Here is a 16,093-nt window from a genome sequence, read left to right on the forward strand (position 1 = left end):
AGGTTTGTCCCAAAAGCAGGTGTTAAAAGACTCTTTCTTTGGTTGCAGAGAGCTCAGAGTGCAAAGGGAACGTAGGTATGTGATGCCATTTTGAAAAGACCAGGAATTCGCTATTTATTATTTTTTGGACCCCTGCTTATAATTTATTCTGTCATTGCAAAAAAAGTCCTTTTAGATATCTTTGTACTTTAAACACTAGGAAAATTAAGATAGACCTTTTTAATATATATATATTTATATATATATTTATATATATATACACATACACATATATACACAATGATGCATTTAGAAGTTACTATTTCCTCGGTGATTACAATATCATTCTCTAAATCTCTTGCTCTTGAAATGATCAGGACTTGATGCCACTGCTAAAAAAATTTTGTGCTGTGCGCAAGGAATACCAACAAGACACCGCCAGGCATTTTAGGGTTTGCCACAGAGCTAGAAAGATGCACTGCCTTCCTGCATTCATTCTCGAGGCTCCAAAACAACAAAAACCAGGTATTTTTTGCAGAGTACTAAGTAAAAGCTGCTGCGTATCATTGTGCAAAGGCAATGTGACATTTGAGCTCAAGAGAAGATTTGCCTTCATCTCCCTAAAACAAAATAACAACAAACCCTTGAAAAAAACCTCTGCGCAATTTGGATTTCAGGTGGCCCCAATTCAGATGTATGAGGGAGGGGTGGTCATGCAACTAGCATGGCTTTGTGAAGGATCCCATCTCCTCTTCCCAGCACAGAGCAGGTCACCATCCACCGGCAGCTGCCTGGCCCCAGCTGTGACCAGCGATGGGGAAAGGTGGCATCAAGCCGGCGCTCCGGGCTGGCCGCAGGACCCGGCTCCCTGCCCGCAGGGCTCTGCCTTTGCCGGCTGCCGCTCACTTCACCTGTGCCACAATGAAGCCGGACTCCCTCATGCTCTCGTAGTGCTCGATGGCCAACGCAAAGTCAAACTCATTGATGGCCGGCCCGTCGATGGCGATCTTCATGAGGTCGGAGAGCCCCTCGTCCTTCGTGCAGCGCAACCGGCCGCGCTTCAGCAGCTCCCGGCCCCGGCTGATCTTCTCGGCAAGGACCGAGCCCAGTGGCAAGGCCAGGGCGATGGCCGCAAGGACGGCGAAGTCCGGGAAGAGCTCGTGCATCTCAGAGTTGCTGTAGACCAGCTTGACGCAGAGGTCCTTGAAGGAGAGCTGGCTGAGGCTGAAGACGATCCGCTTGAAGAGGGGGAAATCGCTCAGGGCCCTCTCGCTCACCACCACCCGGGAGTAAGCCTGCAGGAGGAAATTCAGCTCGCTGACCCCGTAGCTGCCAATGTCCTCCAAAGACTGGGGGTAGCACTTGGGGTTGAAGATGGCCGAGAAGGAGCTGATGGCCTCCAGGACTCTGCTGGGGAACCTGTCCAGCAGGTTGCCCCGCACGCTCTCCAGGTAGCTCTCCTTCAGGCGCTCAAAGTGCTTCAGGTGGACCTTGGAGCAGTTGGCCAGCTCGACACCCTTGTAGTAGAGGCGGCTCTCGCCCTCCCGGTCGTCCCGCGGGTGCTCGTTCATCTCGTTGAGGAACTCCTGGAGGTTCTGGCCGCTGGCGCTCTTCTGGGCCTGCAGGGTGGTGGCCGTGGCAGAGACGATGGGCTTCAGGATGGAGAGGTCGAAGTCCTCGATCTGGAAGAAGCGGCTGAGTTTCTGGAAGACGGGGAGGACGTCCAGGAGGATCTTGGTGAAGGCCACAAACTGGAACTTCTTGAGCTCTTCGCAGAGGCCGTGGGCCACGGGCGACCGCTCCGCCTCGCTCTCCAGCAGCAGCACCAGCGTGGGCCACGAGGAATCGATGGCTTCCACGGCGGGGAAAATAGAAGTCCAGTGGACGGCTTTGGGGCTCCCGAGGTCTATCTCACAGAGGTCCAGGACGCTCCGCAGCTCCTGCAGGCCGTTGCTTTCCCCCCTGAAGCTGGAATAGAGCCTGTACACGGCATCCACGGTGGTCTCGTATTTCTGGAGGTATTCGATGCTGACGATGCTCTCGGCCGGCAGCAGGGAGCTCCCGTGGGACAGGCAGTGCATCTCCGTGAGGAGCGGGCAGAGGGAGGTCAGCGCGGTGCCCACCCCGCTCAGCCGCTCGGCCACCAGCGAGGCGCTGTCGGCGCTGAGCCAGGTGATCTTCATGGTGGGGATGCCGAAGGAGCGCATCACCTCGCCCACCTTGCCCGCCACCGTGGAGGCCTCCCCAGCGGGCAGCTCGAAGCTCCCCAGGAAGGTGGCGGAGGTCTGCCCGTTGCAGGGGGAGACGGTGGTGGTGAACATGGCGAGGCTGCGGTGCTCCAGGACGTCCACCGTCTCGTCCACCACCAGCCCGACAAACGGCGAAGCTTTTATCCTGTGCCTGTCCTCGTTGTGCAGGACTTTGGCGATCGCTGCCTGAGCCAGTTAAAGGAGGTGCGCAGGGCGGGCGGGGAGGGAAAGAGAAACACAAATGAACTTCAAAAGCACGCGGGAGATGCACAGCACCCGGCGCAAAGCGAGCTGCAAGGCTCCCACCCTCGGATCTCCCCAGAAGCGGCGCAAGGTCCCGAGTCGGAGAAAAGCCCTTAAGCAAGTTGTACATACAAGTACACATACAAGCTGGAAATCACTTTTTTTTTTTTCCTAATATACTGTCTCCTCCCGCTCCTGGCCTGCAGCCCAAGCACTGAGCGAAGCTGCAGAGAGCTCGGGGGTCCCTGCCCTGAGCCGGGGGTTGGAGCCTCACAGCTTCAGCAGGACCAAACACCGCCGGGGCAGCACCGAGCCGCCGTACCCTGCCGTCACCCGGGTTCCCGAGACCCTGCCTGTGCCGGGAGCGAGGCAAGACACCGACAACCCACTGCCTTGGTTCAAACTTCAGCAATTACACTCGCGTTTTACAAGCCCAGCATGGGTAGGAGCAGCAGGAAAACTCTACAGCATCTTCTCCTTCTTTACTCAGTTTTCCACATTTCAGGCGAACACCCCAGTTTGAAAGGAAAACTTCCTCTGTGGGTGAATGCTGTAAGTAGCACTTCAGGCTGAGAAATCTAATTAGTGGATTTAGTCTATCTGCAGAAAAATAAGGCTCTTTAGAGATCTAAAAAGCCTGGCAAATGGCCAAGACTCACTAAAAATTTAATTTGATTTTAACAGGCATGAAGCATTTGTAAAATTAAGAAAATCCTTTCTAAACTCTCCGGCTACTTGATCTTTCTGATTGCTCAGTTTAGGGCAAAAGAGGAAAAACCCACAGTGCTCGTGTGCTAATTGAACTCCTGAGCTTTTATCCTTCAAGCAGCCTGGCAGGCTCAGACAGGAGAGGATGCTCCCGGTCTCCCTGCGTGTCTGGAAGCACAAACGTAACCACGAGCCCGAGGCTCCTTCGAGGGAGTCCATCGCCTTCTCCTGCTTTGTCAAATCAGGGAATGACACCAAGAAAGTGCCACGTTGATGTTCAATGTGGAGGACCTTCCAGTCTCTACTGAAGCTCCTGGAGAACAGGAGCATCGCCTGGCTCCGCCGGCTCCCCCGTGGGACTAGAGCACGCCCTGGAGCAGCCTGGTTTTGTGGATGGGGCCGGTGGTCCCAAGCACATCGCGGATGTGCCCTGGTGCCACCGGGCGCGTTTACCTGTCCAAGGACGGGGACAGATGTCTGCCCATCAGCCAACGCTGACGCAGAGCCTGCCAGTGCTCCTGAGCAGCCAACGGCCCCAGCCCCTGCTCTGCCTGGGACACCAGCTCCCTGCCCGGCCTCCTGCCCGCTCTGCCTGATGCCACAGCACCCAGCTCCGGCTCTCCTGGGCTCACACCGCCGGGAAGATCCAGCGATCCTCGCCGCAAAGACGACTCTGGCCCTGGCGAGGCAGAGCACAGGCGTGCCCCCCGCCGCGTTTCACCGGGGCCCGTGGGATGGGAGCTGGTGCTTAAGGCTCCTTGCTCGCACATGCGGCACCCGAAAAAAAGCCAAGCGGGCACTGGCGACGCTCGACGGGGTGCTGGGAAGCCAACCCGCTCTGCTGAACGCGGCGGGTGCGGGCAGCTTCGCAGGCAGGCGGCCGCGCGGCACCTCCCGGCCCCAAAGCAGCCGTCAAACGCGGGTGCAGAGCCCCCAGCCCGACATACACACCTGCATCTCCCTGACGCTGCTGGGGTGGTAGTACTCGCTGTGCTCGGAGGCCAGCAGCGCCTGGCACAGGTTGAACTTCTGGAAGTCGAGCAGGGAGGAGCACTTCTCGTCCGGGATCTCCTCCTTCGCCATCCAGTAGACAGTGGTGAGGACGGCCACCTTCGCCGGGTTGACCTCCACCTTGATGACCGAGCGCAGCTCCGGGTGGCCGCGGACGCGGGTCTCGAAAGCCAGCTGCTCCCGGTTCACCGCCAGCGCCTGGCGGTGCGCGCCGGAGGTGACGTGCCGCAGCAGGGCATGGCGTTGGAAGTTGTCCGTGCCCACGGTAAAAGCGTTCTCCGCTTTACCGTGCTTGTTCTTCACCAGCGCCTGCCGACACTCTATGCAAAACATGAGTTTCCTCTCATAGTCAAACTCCAGCCAGGTAAATTCTTCCTTCCAGTGCTCATTGAAATAGCGCTTACATTTTTTATTGGAATTGGAAGTTTCCCCAGCTGGCTTTTTCCCTGGAGGCACCATATTGCTGTGGCTGGGAAATCAAACACTACGGCTGAACTGAAATGTGCCTTGGAGGAGCAGCCTCTACATTTAATTTAGTAAGAAGGTCTATTACAACTCTCCTGGTCCGACTGGAGATGAAAGAGACACAAGGGAAAGGGATTAGGGCCCTGCAAACCTCAGCCTGTGCTCATCGTTTATTCTTGGCTGCTAATGAAGAGCTGCGGTGGCAGCACTCCGGGCAAGCAGGGCTGTGCGACAGCCCCGGCACCGCGCAGGGGGATCCCACCGAGCGCCTCATCGGTGTCACCGGCAGCTCTCGGTGTCAGCAGTGGGACTGGCGCACACGCACAGTCCTCCTCGTGATCACACGGACACCCAAGCACGCTTCCCATCAGACCAGACCTCCATGCTGCAGCTGATGCTGGGAAGGTATGGCATGTTCAAAGCTGGCTTTGGACCAAACGTCTAAAAACGAGTGTTCAGCCCCACGAGGAGCAGCACCCGCTGCTGACAGCGAGTGCCAGAGACCTGGCGCTGAACGAGGATGACTTGGAGACCAGCTCAGAAACACGTGCTTGCGTGCACACGTGTGTGTTTTCATTCCTCCCTTGCTTGTCTCTATCCCGGGAAATTGCCAAAGCCATGCCGCGTCCCGTGGCAGCGGAGCTGTGCTCCGCACAGTCAGAACCCCAGCCCAGCATCCCTCCCGGGGGCGGCTGATGCACAGGACCCCTTCCAGCCAGGGCTCCCGAGCATCTGCCGGAGCCTGAGTCTGCAAAGCACTTATGCACGTGTTTAAACCAGGTAGGTGAAAGCATTTAAGCATCCGCTCAACTCCGTCCCTATAGTTAAGCCCCACTCAGTCCAATCCTTGCATTCCTCCATGAAAAGGATTGAAAAACCAAAATAAGCCTTGATAAAGGCAATGGGAGGAGGAACCCAGCACAGGGTGGGGAAAGGGGGGGAAATGAAATGCAGAGGGAAAATGAAAGAAAATGGACATTCAGCAGCAGTGCAAGCCAGGGAATACTGTCAGTCAGTATGACTTGCTGAGAAACCCACGAGGAACTTGAGGTTTTCCTAAAGAACAAAACCCCCAAGCACCAGAGCCGTTACCACAGTGCTCAGGAAGAAGTGGGAAGCCTCATGTTTTAGGCGTTAGAGCAATACCCCGACTCCCAGAGCTGCAAACACCCGCTCCTGTGGAGCAGGGGTTCCCCTCCGGCAGCCCTGGGCGATGCTGGCCGGGTGGCAGTGGAGCTGCCCGGCACCATGGCCAGGTAGCACCGCAGCCACAGGACTCCCTTCGCCCAGCCACGCTCCCCACGACCGAGGAACATCCTTTACTGACAGCGGGAGGGGAAAAGGGTAACCGTGCTCAGCCCCTGTGCTTTCCCTGGGGTGCTCAGGAGCAGCTGCCCGTCCTCCCTCGCCACCTTGCTGGTCCCCCCCAGGTCCAGCTCCAAGCTGTGAGTCTTCCCCCGGCTCTAAGAGTTTCTTCTGGCTGCACCCAGCTTTTTGGGGACCCTCTCTTTCTCCTTCCCATCCTGAAACTCCTCCTGAAAGAAGGTGGATGTATCAAAGCCTCCTGCCACGCCAGACAGAAGCAGTGCTCCCTCTTTGCTCCTCCGTCACAGAAACCAGAGTAACTTGGTAAAAAGGCCAAGAAACCCTCTCTCCGTCCAGAGAGAAAACATGCCTGCCCCCAGACAGGAGCCGGCAGAGGAGCAGGCAGCACCGGCATCTCCAAGCCCGGCCGCAGCCTGCGTGCCAGCCAGGCAGCAAGCACCTCACCCTGCAGAGGTGGGTGTTGTGGGGCCAGCACGGTGCGGACCCTCGGAGCCCGTATCTCCCATTGCTGCCGTCCAGGTGCATCATGGTCCCGGCTCCCTCAGCAGCCCTGTCCCAGTTCACTAGACACGTGTGCATCTTCAGAGCGTTACCCTTCTGCTTCCAGCCCTGGGAGCTCTCACCCTGTGCTCTTCCAGCAAACCGGGAGCTGCAAGCCAGCTCTGCAAGGGCAGGGGGACAGGGACAGAAGGACCAGAGCAGCCAGCCCAGGTGAGAGTAGGACTTTGCTAGTCCAAAACTTGGCTCTGACCACAGTCAGCATCAAACGCTTCCAAAGAAGCAGAGAGAAACCCCAGGACATGGCCCTGCTAGGAGTTTCTTCCTGCCCGCAGGGAGCACAAAGCTTTCAGGGCTTGCAGCAGGTGTGTGGATTCCCTCTGCATCTTGCTCTTAGCCTGTTTAATGTGGTTTGGTTTGCTTCCCAGAGGCAGGTCTCCCGCCTGGTCCCAAACCTTGGCACGGTGCAGCCGGGAGCACCCAGGGAACAATTCCCACAGCCGGAGGGTCCCGACAAAGCTGCAGCCTCTTCCTCAGGCCGGTCCAAGAGCTGCACCACAGCCGCCGAGTGCCGGCCAGAGCAGCGTCTCCTCGGAAGCACGTTAATTAGGAAACTGTGACAGACTTGCCACGTGAGAGTCAAAGCCCAGACCTGTCTTGCTGAATGTTTTCCTCTACAGTTGCCAGCACCCGTCAGACATTCCCCGGGGACGCAGGCTCTGCCAGGGTTGGGATTGCGCCGGTGCCCCTGCCGCGCCCCGGTGAGGCTCGGGGCTTGCCCCCGAAACGGGAGGAGGTGCCCGCGCAGCAGGGACAGCTCTTCGACAGCCTTGCTCACGGTCCACGGGCTCAGCCTGCCCCGGACCCATCGCCCCCATCCCCGCGCCGGGCAGGCGTCGAGCTTGGCGTGCCCTGGCTGCCGTCCCGGGGGGCGGTTTCCGCCGTTCCCTCCCCATCACCGACTCCGTTCGCTCCCAAACTCATCCCCACCTACACAGAGCCCCCAGCGCTTGCTCCAGCAAAAACCGCTACCTTGGAAAGAAAGAAAAAGAGCAGCAGTTAGCGTCTAGGGCACACGGGACCGGGGAGAGCTCAGGATGGAGCAGAGTACTGCGGCACCACTTCCCGCAGCGCCTGCTCTGCACCGGCACCAGCTCCGGGCACCCTTCCCTGCCGCCGTGCGCGTCGCTCCCCGGCCGCTGCTGGCCACGGGGAAAAGCAGCGCGGCGTTTCCTCGGGGACTCGGCAGCACGTGCGGGGACGAAGCGGCTCGGGAGCGGGGGTGACACTACGGTACCCCCACCAGCCCGCTGCTCGCCGGGGCAGGAGCACGGTGGGCAGGGAAGTTTGGGCAGGATCGGGATTTACGCGCAAGAGGACGAGCCGCTGCGCTGACCCCACCGGGCGCGTCACCCACGGCTGCCCGGGTGAGGGTGAGCAGAGCGGCACACGACCCCGGCACCCAGCCCACCCCCCCCCCCACCCTCCCCCTACATACGTACCATCGAAAGGCTGCCATAGGCTTTGGGATGAACTTCCCAGATTTTGGTTTTTAAAGAGGGGGGAAAAAAAAAAAGATCTAATTAAAAAACCAAACCCAGCCAAACAATGCAAAGACCAAAAAAAAAAAAAAAAAATAAAAGGAAAACGGAACCGGCCGGGAGGCAGGGAGCGCCAGCAGCGCGCCCCCCGCCCGGCAGCCCCGCTCGGCGCAGGGGGGGGGCGGACGCCCCCTCCGGCGCTGCCGCGGCCCCGAGCGGGGCGGCTGCGGGAACAAAGCCTGCGGCTGCCGCCCGGTGCTCACGGGAGCATGGGAGCAGCCATCTTGCTGCGAGGACTGTCTGGCTCCGCCGACGCTCCCGGCAGCCGGCGGCGGCAGTGGCCACTAGCGGTGGCCGCGAACGGGGAAGGCGGCGTGGCGGCGCTCCGGCCGCCGGGGCCGGTTGGAGGCGGCGACCGGGCGATGGACGGGCTCCGGGCCCCCCCCCCCCGGGGAAGGGGAACGCGCCGAGCTGGACCCCGCGCCCGACACACGGTTCCCTGGCGAGAGGCGGCCCGCCGAGGTGCGAGGACGGCAAAGGCGACGGGCGAGGGGCGCCCGGCCCGCGGGCCCCAACACGGGTCCCTCGGCCCCCGCCACGGGTCCCTCGGCCCCTCGAGGACGAGCCGCATCCAGCCGGGATGAGCCGCATCCCGCCGGGATGGGTTTCCTCGGGTTTGGGTAGAGCCAGGACCCGAGCGCCCCGCGAGCCGGCAGCTGTGGGCAAAGCAGGTCTCCAGCCCTGCCCGCGGGCCTTGAGCTTTTGCAAAATCCAGGTCCGAGCCCCTTAGCGGGAGCGCTGCAGCGGGACTCGGACCGAGCTCCTGGTCCGTAGAGCGGCAGGACTGGCGCTGGGACTGGCACTGGCACCGGCCCCCTCGTGCTGGGGCACCCTAAAGAAGAACGGGAGCTCCACTAACACCAAAACCCCCTTCTTTTAGCACTAAATGCAGGTGAATTTTAGAGCCCCTCAACTTCTTCCAAAAATCGCATTTTATGCCACCTTTGCTTTCCCCCCAAACAAGGCTCCCGAGGACACTAAAATCCCAAAGAGCACTGATGATCCACGGGAGCTCCGAATGGGAACACCCCTCCCCGTCCCACAGCACGGACTCGGCGGCCGGTCGCCGGAGGATGCTCTCGGCCCCCACTCCACCTGCGCCCGGTGCACAGTCAGGCCTCGACAGGGGCTGCGGCCCCACGGTATGTGCCTGGATTAGGGGCTGCATTGTACCTGGCTCCAGCTGGCTCCACACCGGGGCGGGGGGACCGGCGGCCCCCGAGTGAATTCCTCTCTTTAGGCTCCTCCACATGTCCCGGGGCAAGAGGCTCTTCCTGCTCCTGGGACATTCCTGCCCAGCCACCTCAGCCCAGGGTTAAAGCTAACAGGAGCTGGGTGAAACCAGAGACGGGGCTCCTAGGGGTGAAAATATGCACTATTTATTCTTGTGCTAATGCAAGCGAGAAAAGAGGACTTAGCCTTTTTAATCAGTTTTCAGGCAGGAGGCTGCCGCATCCCCTGGTTCGCAGCATCCGGAGCAGGATTGCAAAGGTCAGCGGTCCCGGCACGGGGAGCGGCAGCAGCCGGCGGCCCCACGGGCTGGGGTCGACCCCGTTTCCCACGGGCCCTGGCAGCGCTTGGCCCCCGCTGAGCCCCTTACAACGGGATGCACTGGCAGGACCGGGGGACTCCAGCCGGGAACACGCTTGCTTTTCCCCTCTGGTTCCCAAAGGGAGCAGCCTGGTCCAATCCTGCAGGCTGCTCCTGCCCCACATTGTTGGGAGAGGCACCCAAACCCAGAGCAGAGGGACAGGGAGCACCAATGAGCCCCATGCAACGTCCTGGAAAACAGGTGGATTTGGCAAAAGCACTCGCTGCCCATCCTCCCCTCCGCTTTCCCCAGCACCAGATACAAACGCAGTCACTTATAATTATCACAACCCAAAGGGAGCCAGGCAGGAAAAATCTGCAGTGAAGAAACAAAACCACTCATGAAAAGAAGCAACGGGGACCAGGCAGGACACCAAAATCCCGCTGGGCAAGCCAACTGCGGCAGCACGCGGCATCACAGTGGGGACCAGGCTCCTCTCCGAGCACAGCCACAAAACCAGGGACACGGAGCAGGTCGGCTGCTCTGCAGGGCATTTCACTGATGGGCAAACCACTGCTGCAGAGCCCCTGGCACACGGCAGCCCCTGCACGGGGCAAGGAGACCCTGCCCCAGTGCCAGGCAGGGAGACAGGCATCAGCCGGGGAAAGTGAAAGCTGCCTGCCCAGGCTGGGGGGCCGTAATTTACTATGCCCGGCTCTGGAGGGGTCGGTAACCCATCAGGAGCAGCTCCAGCCCTGCCAGCCACCCAGCTCACATCCTCACCCACATTAATGCCAAACCGCGGCAGCCTCGCGGGAGCAAGGGTGGGATGAGGACAGACACGCAGGCATCTGCCAGGGGCCAAGTGGCCAGGTAGAGACCCCGGGTGCCTGCTGAGGCACACCGAGCCTGGGGAGAGGGCTGGGAAAACCAGGGTGTGCTGGGTGAACCCTGCAGGCACCGGGTGGTGGAGGAAGCAGGGGGGTTCTGCCGGCTTCGTGCTGGGGGGCACGGCTGAACCCACTGGTCTCTTCTGCCCTGCGCACCTCTGCCTGGGGTCCTGTGGTGGGGAGGCTACAGGAAACGGCTGAAACGCTTCACGTGAAAGAGTCTTTTAATTGCCTCTTTTTCATTTCTCCATGAATTCACATTTCTGTTGGAAGCCTCCAGCTTTAACGTGGATTTTGGGCAGTGATTGCAGCATGTCCCTGACCCTGATAAGCACCCCTGCCCTTGCGACCTTGTGGGATGGCAGACGTCCTTCCTAAAGGAACTGAGATGGAAATATTTCTATGTACTCCTATGCAGCAGCAGCAGTCTTGGTTTGATTCGATCATTGCTATTTTTCTCCCCCATGACATGCCTAGAGAGCTCGGCGGGCAGGTGCCCGGTCTGCACGAGCACATTTATCATCAGCATGGCACGAGGGCGGCCGCTGCCCGATGAGCCACAGTTTCCATTTCAGCCCCACGCCTTCGATGGCCGAACCAAACCCAAGGCACACAGCCCCTGCCGGGGATGCTGAGGGGCCAGACCCTGGCACCCCTCGCCAGCACTTCAGCCCTGCGTCTGGGGGCTGCATTTCCCCCAGGGTTTTTCGTTGCATCTATAAGCAGCTGAACAGAAGAGACTGATAACCCAGCCACGTTACCCCAAAAGATATTCAATCCCTGAGTCCAAACATATTTATGAGATTTTGTTTTCCTTCGCTGCTTTAAGCCAGTCTCTCAGTCTCTGGGGAATGACTCACACTTTTCCAGCAGGGAAGCAGAGTTGCTCGTGCTCCCGAAGCTGCTAACCCAGGAGAGCCCCATCCCCTCGCAGCCCATCGGCTCTCCTGCCCGGCTCCACCAGCCGCCCTCCTCTTCCTCCCCATCCATCCCATGGGGACAGGGTGGGAGACCCCAGCACGCTGCCCGAGGAGGGCTGCTGCGTCAGCTCTGCACAGGGAGGATTTTGGGGGGAGGGAAGGAGCACGCTGCTCTGCAGGTCCCCGCTCCCCCTCTGCGCCCAAAGCCCCATCTGTGCCAGGCCCCAAAACGAACAGGGGGCCGGGAGCAGCAGGGGCATGCATGGGAGGACCCCAGCCCCCCCGCCGGCTTTGCCCACCGCAGCGTCCCTCGCACCCAAAGGTGGTGACAGTTCAATTTAATCTCTGCTGTGCATGGCGGAGGAAGGCAGGCTGCGAGGAGCCGCTGTCTTGTGTAGGAGAGAGCCGTCCCTCTGTGAGGGAGAGAGCACTCAACACCGTGTCAGCTCAGACAAATTAAAAATACTTCTGCAACCCCCCCGGGGCTGTTGCCTGGCCAGGCAGACCTGGCAGGGCTCGCTCCTCCTGCGGGATCTGCCGTTTCGCAGCATCGCTGCAAAGAGACCGGAGGGTCACAGGAAGGAACGGGTGCCTCGGCTCAGAAAAGGGGATGGGGCATACGCTGGGGGACCCCAATATTTCCCTGCTGTGTCCCAGCTCTCCTGCACATCCCCATGGTACTCGGGGGGTTGTTCCTTGTCTGCCGGGAGGCCCTTCCAGAACCGCTGCGGGCACAGGGGCCCTGGCTCAGGCACACTCAGGCCCTTGCAGAGGGGCCTGGGTGGGCAGTGGGCCACGGAGAGGGGACCATGGGACCATGCTGGAGAAGGAAGCCCCCCGAGTAGCTGGCACGGGGGCCCCCCGCTCCCCCAGCCACTACCAGCTTGCAGGACGCTGCCTCACGCCTCCTTCCCCTGCACAGCCTTGTCACAACCTTTTGCTGCATGACTTGAGCTGGCAGGGAACAAGCCTTGAAATAAACTCAGATGACATCCCTGCAAACTCCCAGGCATGGCCACAAACAGGATTATTTGTCTGGGCTGGGGAGGGGAGCAGTGCTCATTTCTCCCCTGCCAGTGACCCCAGCTCCGGGCTAACGTTCCTCCGATCAGAGACAGGGCCGGTTTGCTCTCCGCCATGCAGCAGCCGAGAAGGGCAAAGCCCTTTTGTCAAGGAGCAAGAGCAGAAGCAGAGACAAGGTAACCTCCCACCCTGGGCTCCCTCCCAGTTGATGCACCTGGTCCTCGAAAGGCAGCTTGGCAGCACCCAGCACCCCAAGAGCTGCAGGGAGCAGTAACCCTGCACAAATGATAGAACAAATGCTTTCGGAGGAGCAAAACTGGACACAGGTCTTGCTCTATCAAGCCTCTGTTCCTCCTCATGTCCACAAGCATAGAGCCCACCTCCCCTTGGATTTTAATTCCCAGCTCTCCTCATGTGTCAGCTAATGATCTGAAAATGAGCATTTAGCGATGCCCTCCTTGCAGAGCCCCCATACAGCCCCGACCGGGGCTGGCGCAGCCTGGCTGAGACCTTGCTGATCTCTGCGACAGGTACCGAGGAGCCCGGGAAGGAGCTGGGCTAAACCTGACCTGGGGCAGTGGCAAAAACGAGGCAGCGAGCATTAAACACCGAGCCAGACTCCGCTCCCCAAAGGCCTGCCCGCCCCTCCCCACCATCACCTTCTCCTCTGGGGCGGTGGGGGGGGGAGAGGTCAGGGTCCTTCTGAAACATGGCAAGCTCAGCGGGGAGACTGGAGCACCAGATCAGTTCAGCCTTTAATCTGGGCGTCGTTTAAATCATAAAAATTACAGCCGAGTCCAATTCATTACAGCCAGGAAGCTACTGACAGAAATGAAAAGGGAAAAAGATACTCAAATTGATGCTTTCTCACCGTTCCAGTGAAATAACCAATTTGGAACAAATTAAGGGGCTCCTGTCTCTACCAGCCTTTTGAATTGCCTCTAAGCCAACGCACATTTTTCATAGTGCAGCGTTTCCTCCATTAGCAGTGAAAATTAATGATTTCTATTATTGAAGCACCTGAAGGCAGGTGCCTCCCTCGCACAGCCAGGGCTGGGCTGGCCCTTCCCCAGGGAACCGAGCCCCCGGAGAGCAGAGAAGAGCCATGAGGAGACAGATGGGCTCAGAGAGAATAAGTGACATGGCCGGGGCCACCTGGCAGTCGGTGGCAGAGCCAGGCTCCAGGCCAGTGGCCATCCCTTCTCAGCGGCACCATCCCAGACCTGCTGGAGCGATGCATGCAGACCACCGCGGTGAGGCCCAAACCACCGCATGTGACAACATCACGGCTGTCCCCAGTGCCCCCCCCAGCAGTGAAACCATGTGGTCTTCAGCCAGTCCCTCCCCGCTTTGCTTGGCGGGGGTAAAAGGGGAATCGCCCCACTTGCAGGGCATCCCACCAGCTCAGACTTCAGGGGTGTAAGCCCTGGGGGGGGCCGAGAGGATTTTCAAACCCCATTTACATATCCCCCCTAAGCTTTGCGAAGGTCAAAGCCCCTTGCTCCCCCCCACCTGCTTTCTGCTCACAACATTATTTTCTGGGAGCCCCGAGCACATTTGCGCTGACAGCTGCAGAAGTGCGTAACTCCCCACCACGGCTGCCCTCGGGCCAGGCTGGTCATACCCAGGGTTTGGAAGATGACACACATCTGTCATTATTTTTTAATTAGATTTTTATTTCCTACTGCTAGTATTTCATTGTAATTTCCGCCACTCCTACCCAGGCCGTGCTAATATAATCACTTCAGAGAAGAGTGGGAACAGCCAGCCTACTCGTTCTAACATCCCGTTCAGAAGAGGGAAAAAAAAGCAATCTGTTAATACCCAGCCCCTGCAGTCATTAGAGCTTTGGGACATCAGGCGGGTGTTGGAATGGACCATCAAAGCATCGGTGCCGGCAGCGCAGCCACCAGCAGCCTGCTGGGAGCATCGTCACTGCAGAAACTTCAGCAAAGTTCATGTTTGCTCAAAATACTTGTTAGCAACTCATTATTCCAGCAAGGTAAAGTATAATTAAAAATGGTCTAAAAAAATTTGTGAGTTATACCCTCAGCTTGATGCTGGAAACGCAGTGATATTTTCTAGCCCACATCATACTGGAGGTCAAGATTAGATGACAGCTTGGTCTAAAAATACTCCGAAGGGGAGGCTGAGGCTGTCGGAGGAGCTCAGAGCCCCCAGTGCCCCCCCCGGGTGTCGCTCGTGGTTGAAACCAGGGGACAGATGTTTTCCCCAGGACATTTCTCAGAGCAAGCCCCTGGCAACAAAAACAACTGCTGCATTTACAGGGAAATTCACCCAAAACAACCTCAGGGAAAGCTCAGTCCCACCATCTGATGAAGGAGCCCCAAAGCCAAACCCAGCGGTTGAGAGGGGACAGGCTCCCTTCTCTGTTAGCCCCACAACCACGGAGAGGACAGGAAGCCTCATTAAGCAGCCAATTAACAGCAGCAAACTCGCAGCAGCACCAGGCCCCACGCGTGGTCCCACCCTGCGCTGCCCACCGCAGGTTTGCGCTGTGGCACGGAGCGAAGCCGGGTGACTCCGAGTTGCCACTTGTTTTTGAAGAGACGTTTAAAACACGGTGAGGGAGAGGATGCTTGACACTCGCAGGGAGCAGCCACCGCACAAGCACCTTGCAACCAACGCATTTCTCTACCCAGAGCACCACGGTCCCGCGTCCCCGGCCCCAGCACAGAGATCACCAGCGAGCCCCCCTGGCACCGCACCCGGCAGAACGGGTTCAAAGTTGAAGCTTTAGTGGCTTTACAACATTTTCTACATATTTGAGACCACAAGGCTAAAAGCAAGCTTTGGGGTGGTTTTGCTCTTTTTTTAAAACTGCTTTGCCTGACAAGTATTCCAGATAAATATCCCGAGTAGCGTTACATGTTCCAGAAATACAGGGAAAGACAGCTCATGGAGAAAAGATTGTGTTTCAAACTATTAGAAAAATTAAAGTGATCCATAGGAGACAGCTGATGGGCAAGGCTGCAGTTACAACAAAGCAAGCACCTCGGAGAAGCCCCGTCAGATGTGCCAGCTCAATAACATCCGCCGTTCCCCCGGCCTGGCTGCTCTCCCGCAGCCACAGGCACCGACAAGCACACACCAGCGATACCTTACCAGAGGAAAATGAGCTCAGGTAAGCATGTGGACCTGCAGACACTCACACGTATGTGCAGACCGCATGCATGTGTACATGCATGGGGAGAACCAGCACCGCTGCCTGCAGGGACCTGCTGGACCCCCATCGCTGCCCAGCACAGGCAGCAGCCAGGGGCGATGCTCCTTCCCCAGCTGCCTGCTGGAAAGTTAATGCCGATAATAACAAAACCACCGAAATTACCAGCCCCGAATCTGCACGTGAAACGGGTCTGAGAGCAGCGCCGCGCTCCATTTGCTGCCGCCGCTCCGCTCCCCGAGCCAAAGCCAGCAGCAAAGCACCACCACCCCGCGCACCCGGCCAGCCTTTCCCTGCCTTTTCTGCCAAGGCGCTGGCGGTCGCTCCCTCCGGCCTCATTTCACACAAAAAGCATCAAACATTTGCATCGCGGGTGCAGCAGAAACACAAGTCGGAGCTGACCCCCAAACGAACAGCAAGGGCAAAATAAAGCCGTGTCAGCGTGTGACCTTTTTCTTCCTCTTT

At 58.8% G+C, this 16,093-nt stretch overlaps 2 protein-coding genes across 5 annotated transcripts in view; both read right to left on the bottom strand.

Moving 5' to 3' along the window:
• ZNF385C (zinc finger protein 385C) overlaps nucleotides 1-16,093 on the bottom strand; it is a 61,734-nt gene that overhangs the window by 20,802 nt on the left and 24,839 nt on the right. The gene's annotated exons all lie outside the window — the stretch shown is intronic.
• C9H17orf113 (chromosome 9 C17orf113 homolog) lies at nucleotides 135-8,394 on the bottom strand. 3 transcript variants are annotated; one of them, XM_075036563.1, is made up of 3 exons: nucleotides 7,982-8,394; nucleotides 4,131-4,510; nucleotides 135-2,414 (listed from the first exon to the last, which is right to left on the bottom strand). In XM_075036563.1, the coding sequence occupies exons 2-3, from the start codon at nucleotides 4,260-4,262 to the stop codon at nucleotides 882-884; spliced, it is 1,665 nt and encodes a 554-aa protein (XP_074892664.1). In that variant the 5' UTR covers nucleotides 4,263-4,510; nucleotides 7,982-8,394; the 3' UTR covers nucleotides 135-881. The 3 variants fall into 3 exon arrangements, with proteins under 3 accessions (XP_074892664.1, XP_074892662.1, XP_074892663.1); XM_075036561.1 differs by having other exon boundaries at nucleotides 4,131-4,759; XM_075036562.1 differs by having other exon boundaries at nucleotides 4,131-7,511.

Source organism: Buteo buteo, chromosome 9 (assembly GCF_964188355.1).
Source record: "Buteo buteo chromosome 9, bButBut1.hap1.1, whole genome shotgun sequence".
NCBI lineage: Eukaryota > Metazoa > Chordata > Aves > Accipitriformes > Accipitridae > Buteo > Buteo buteo.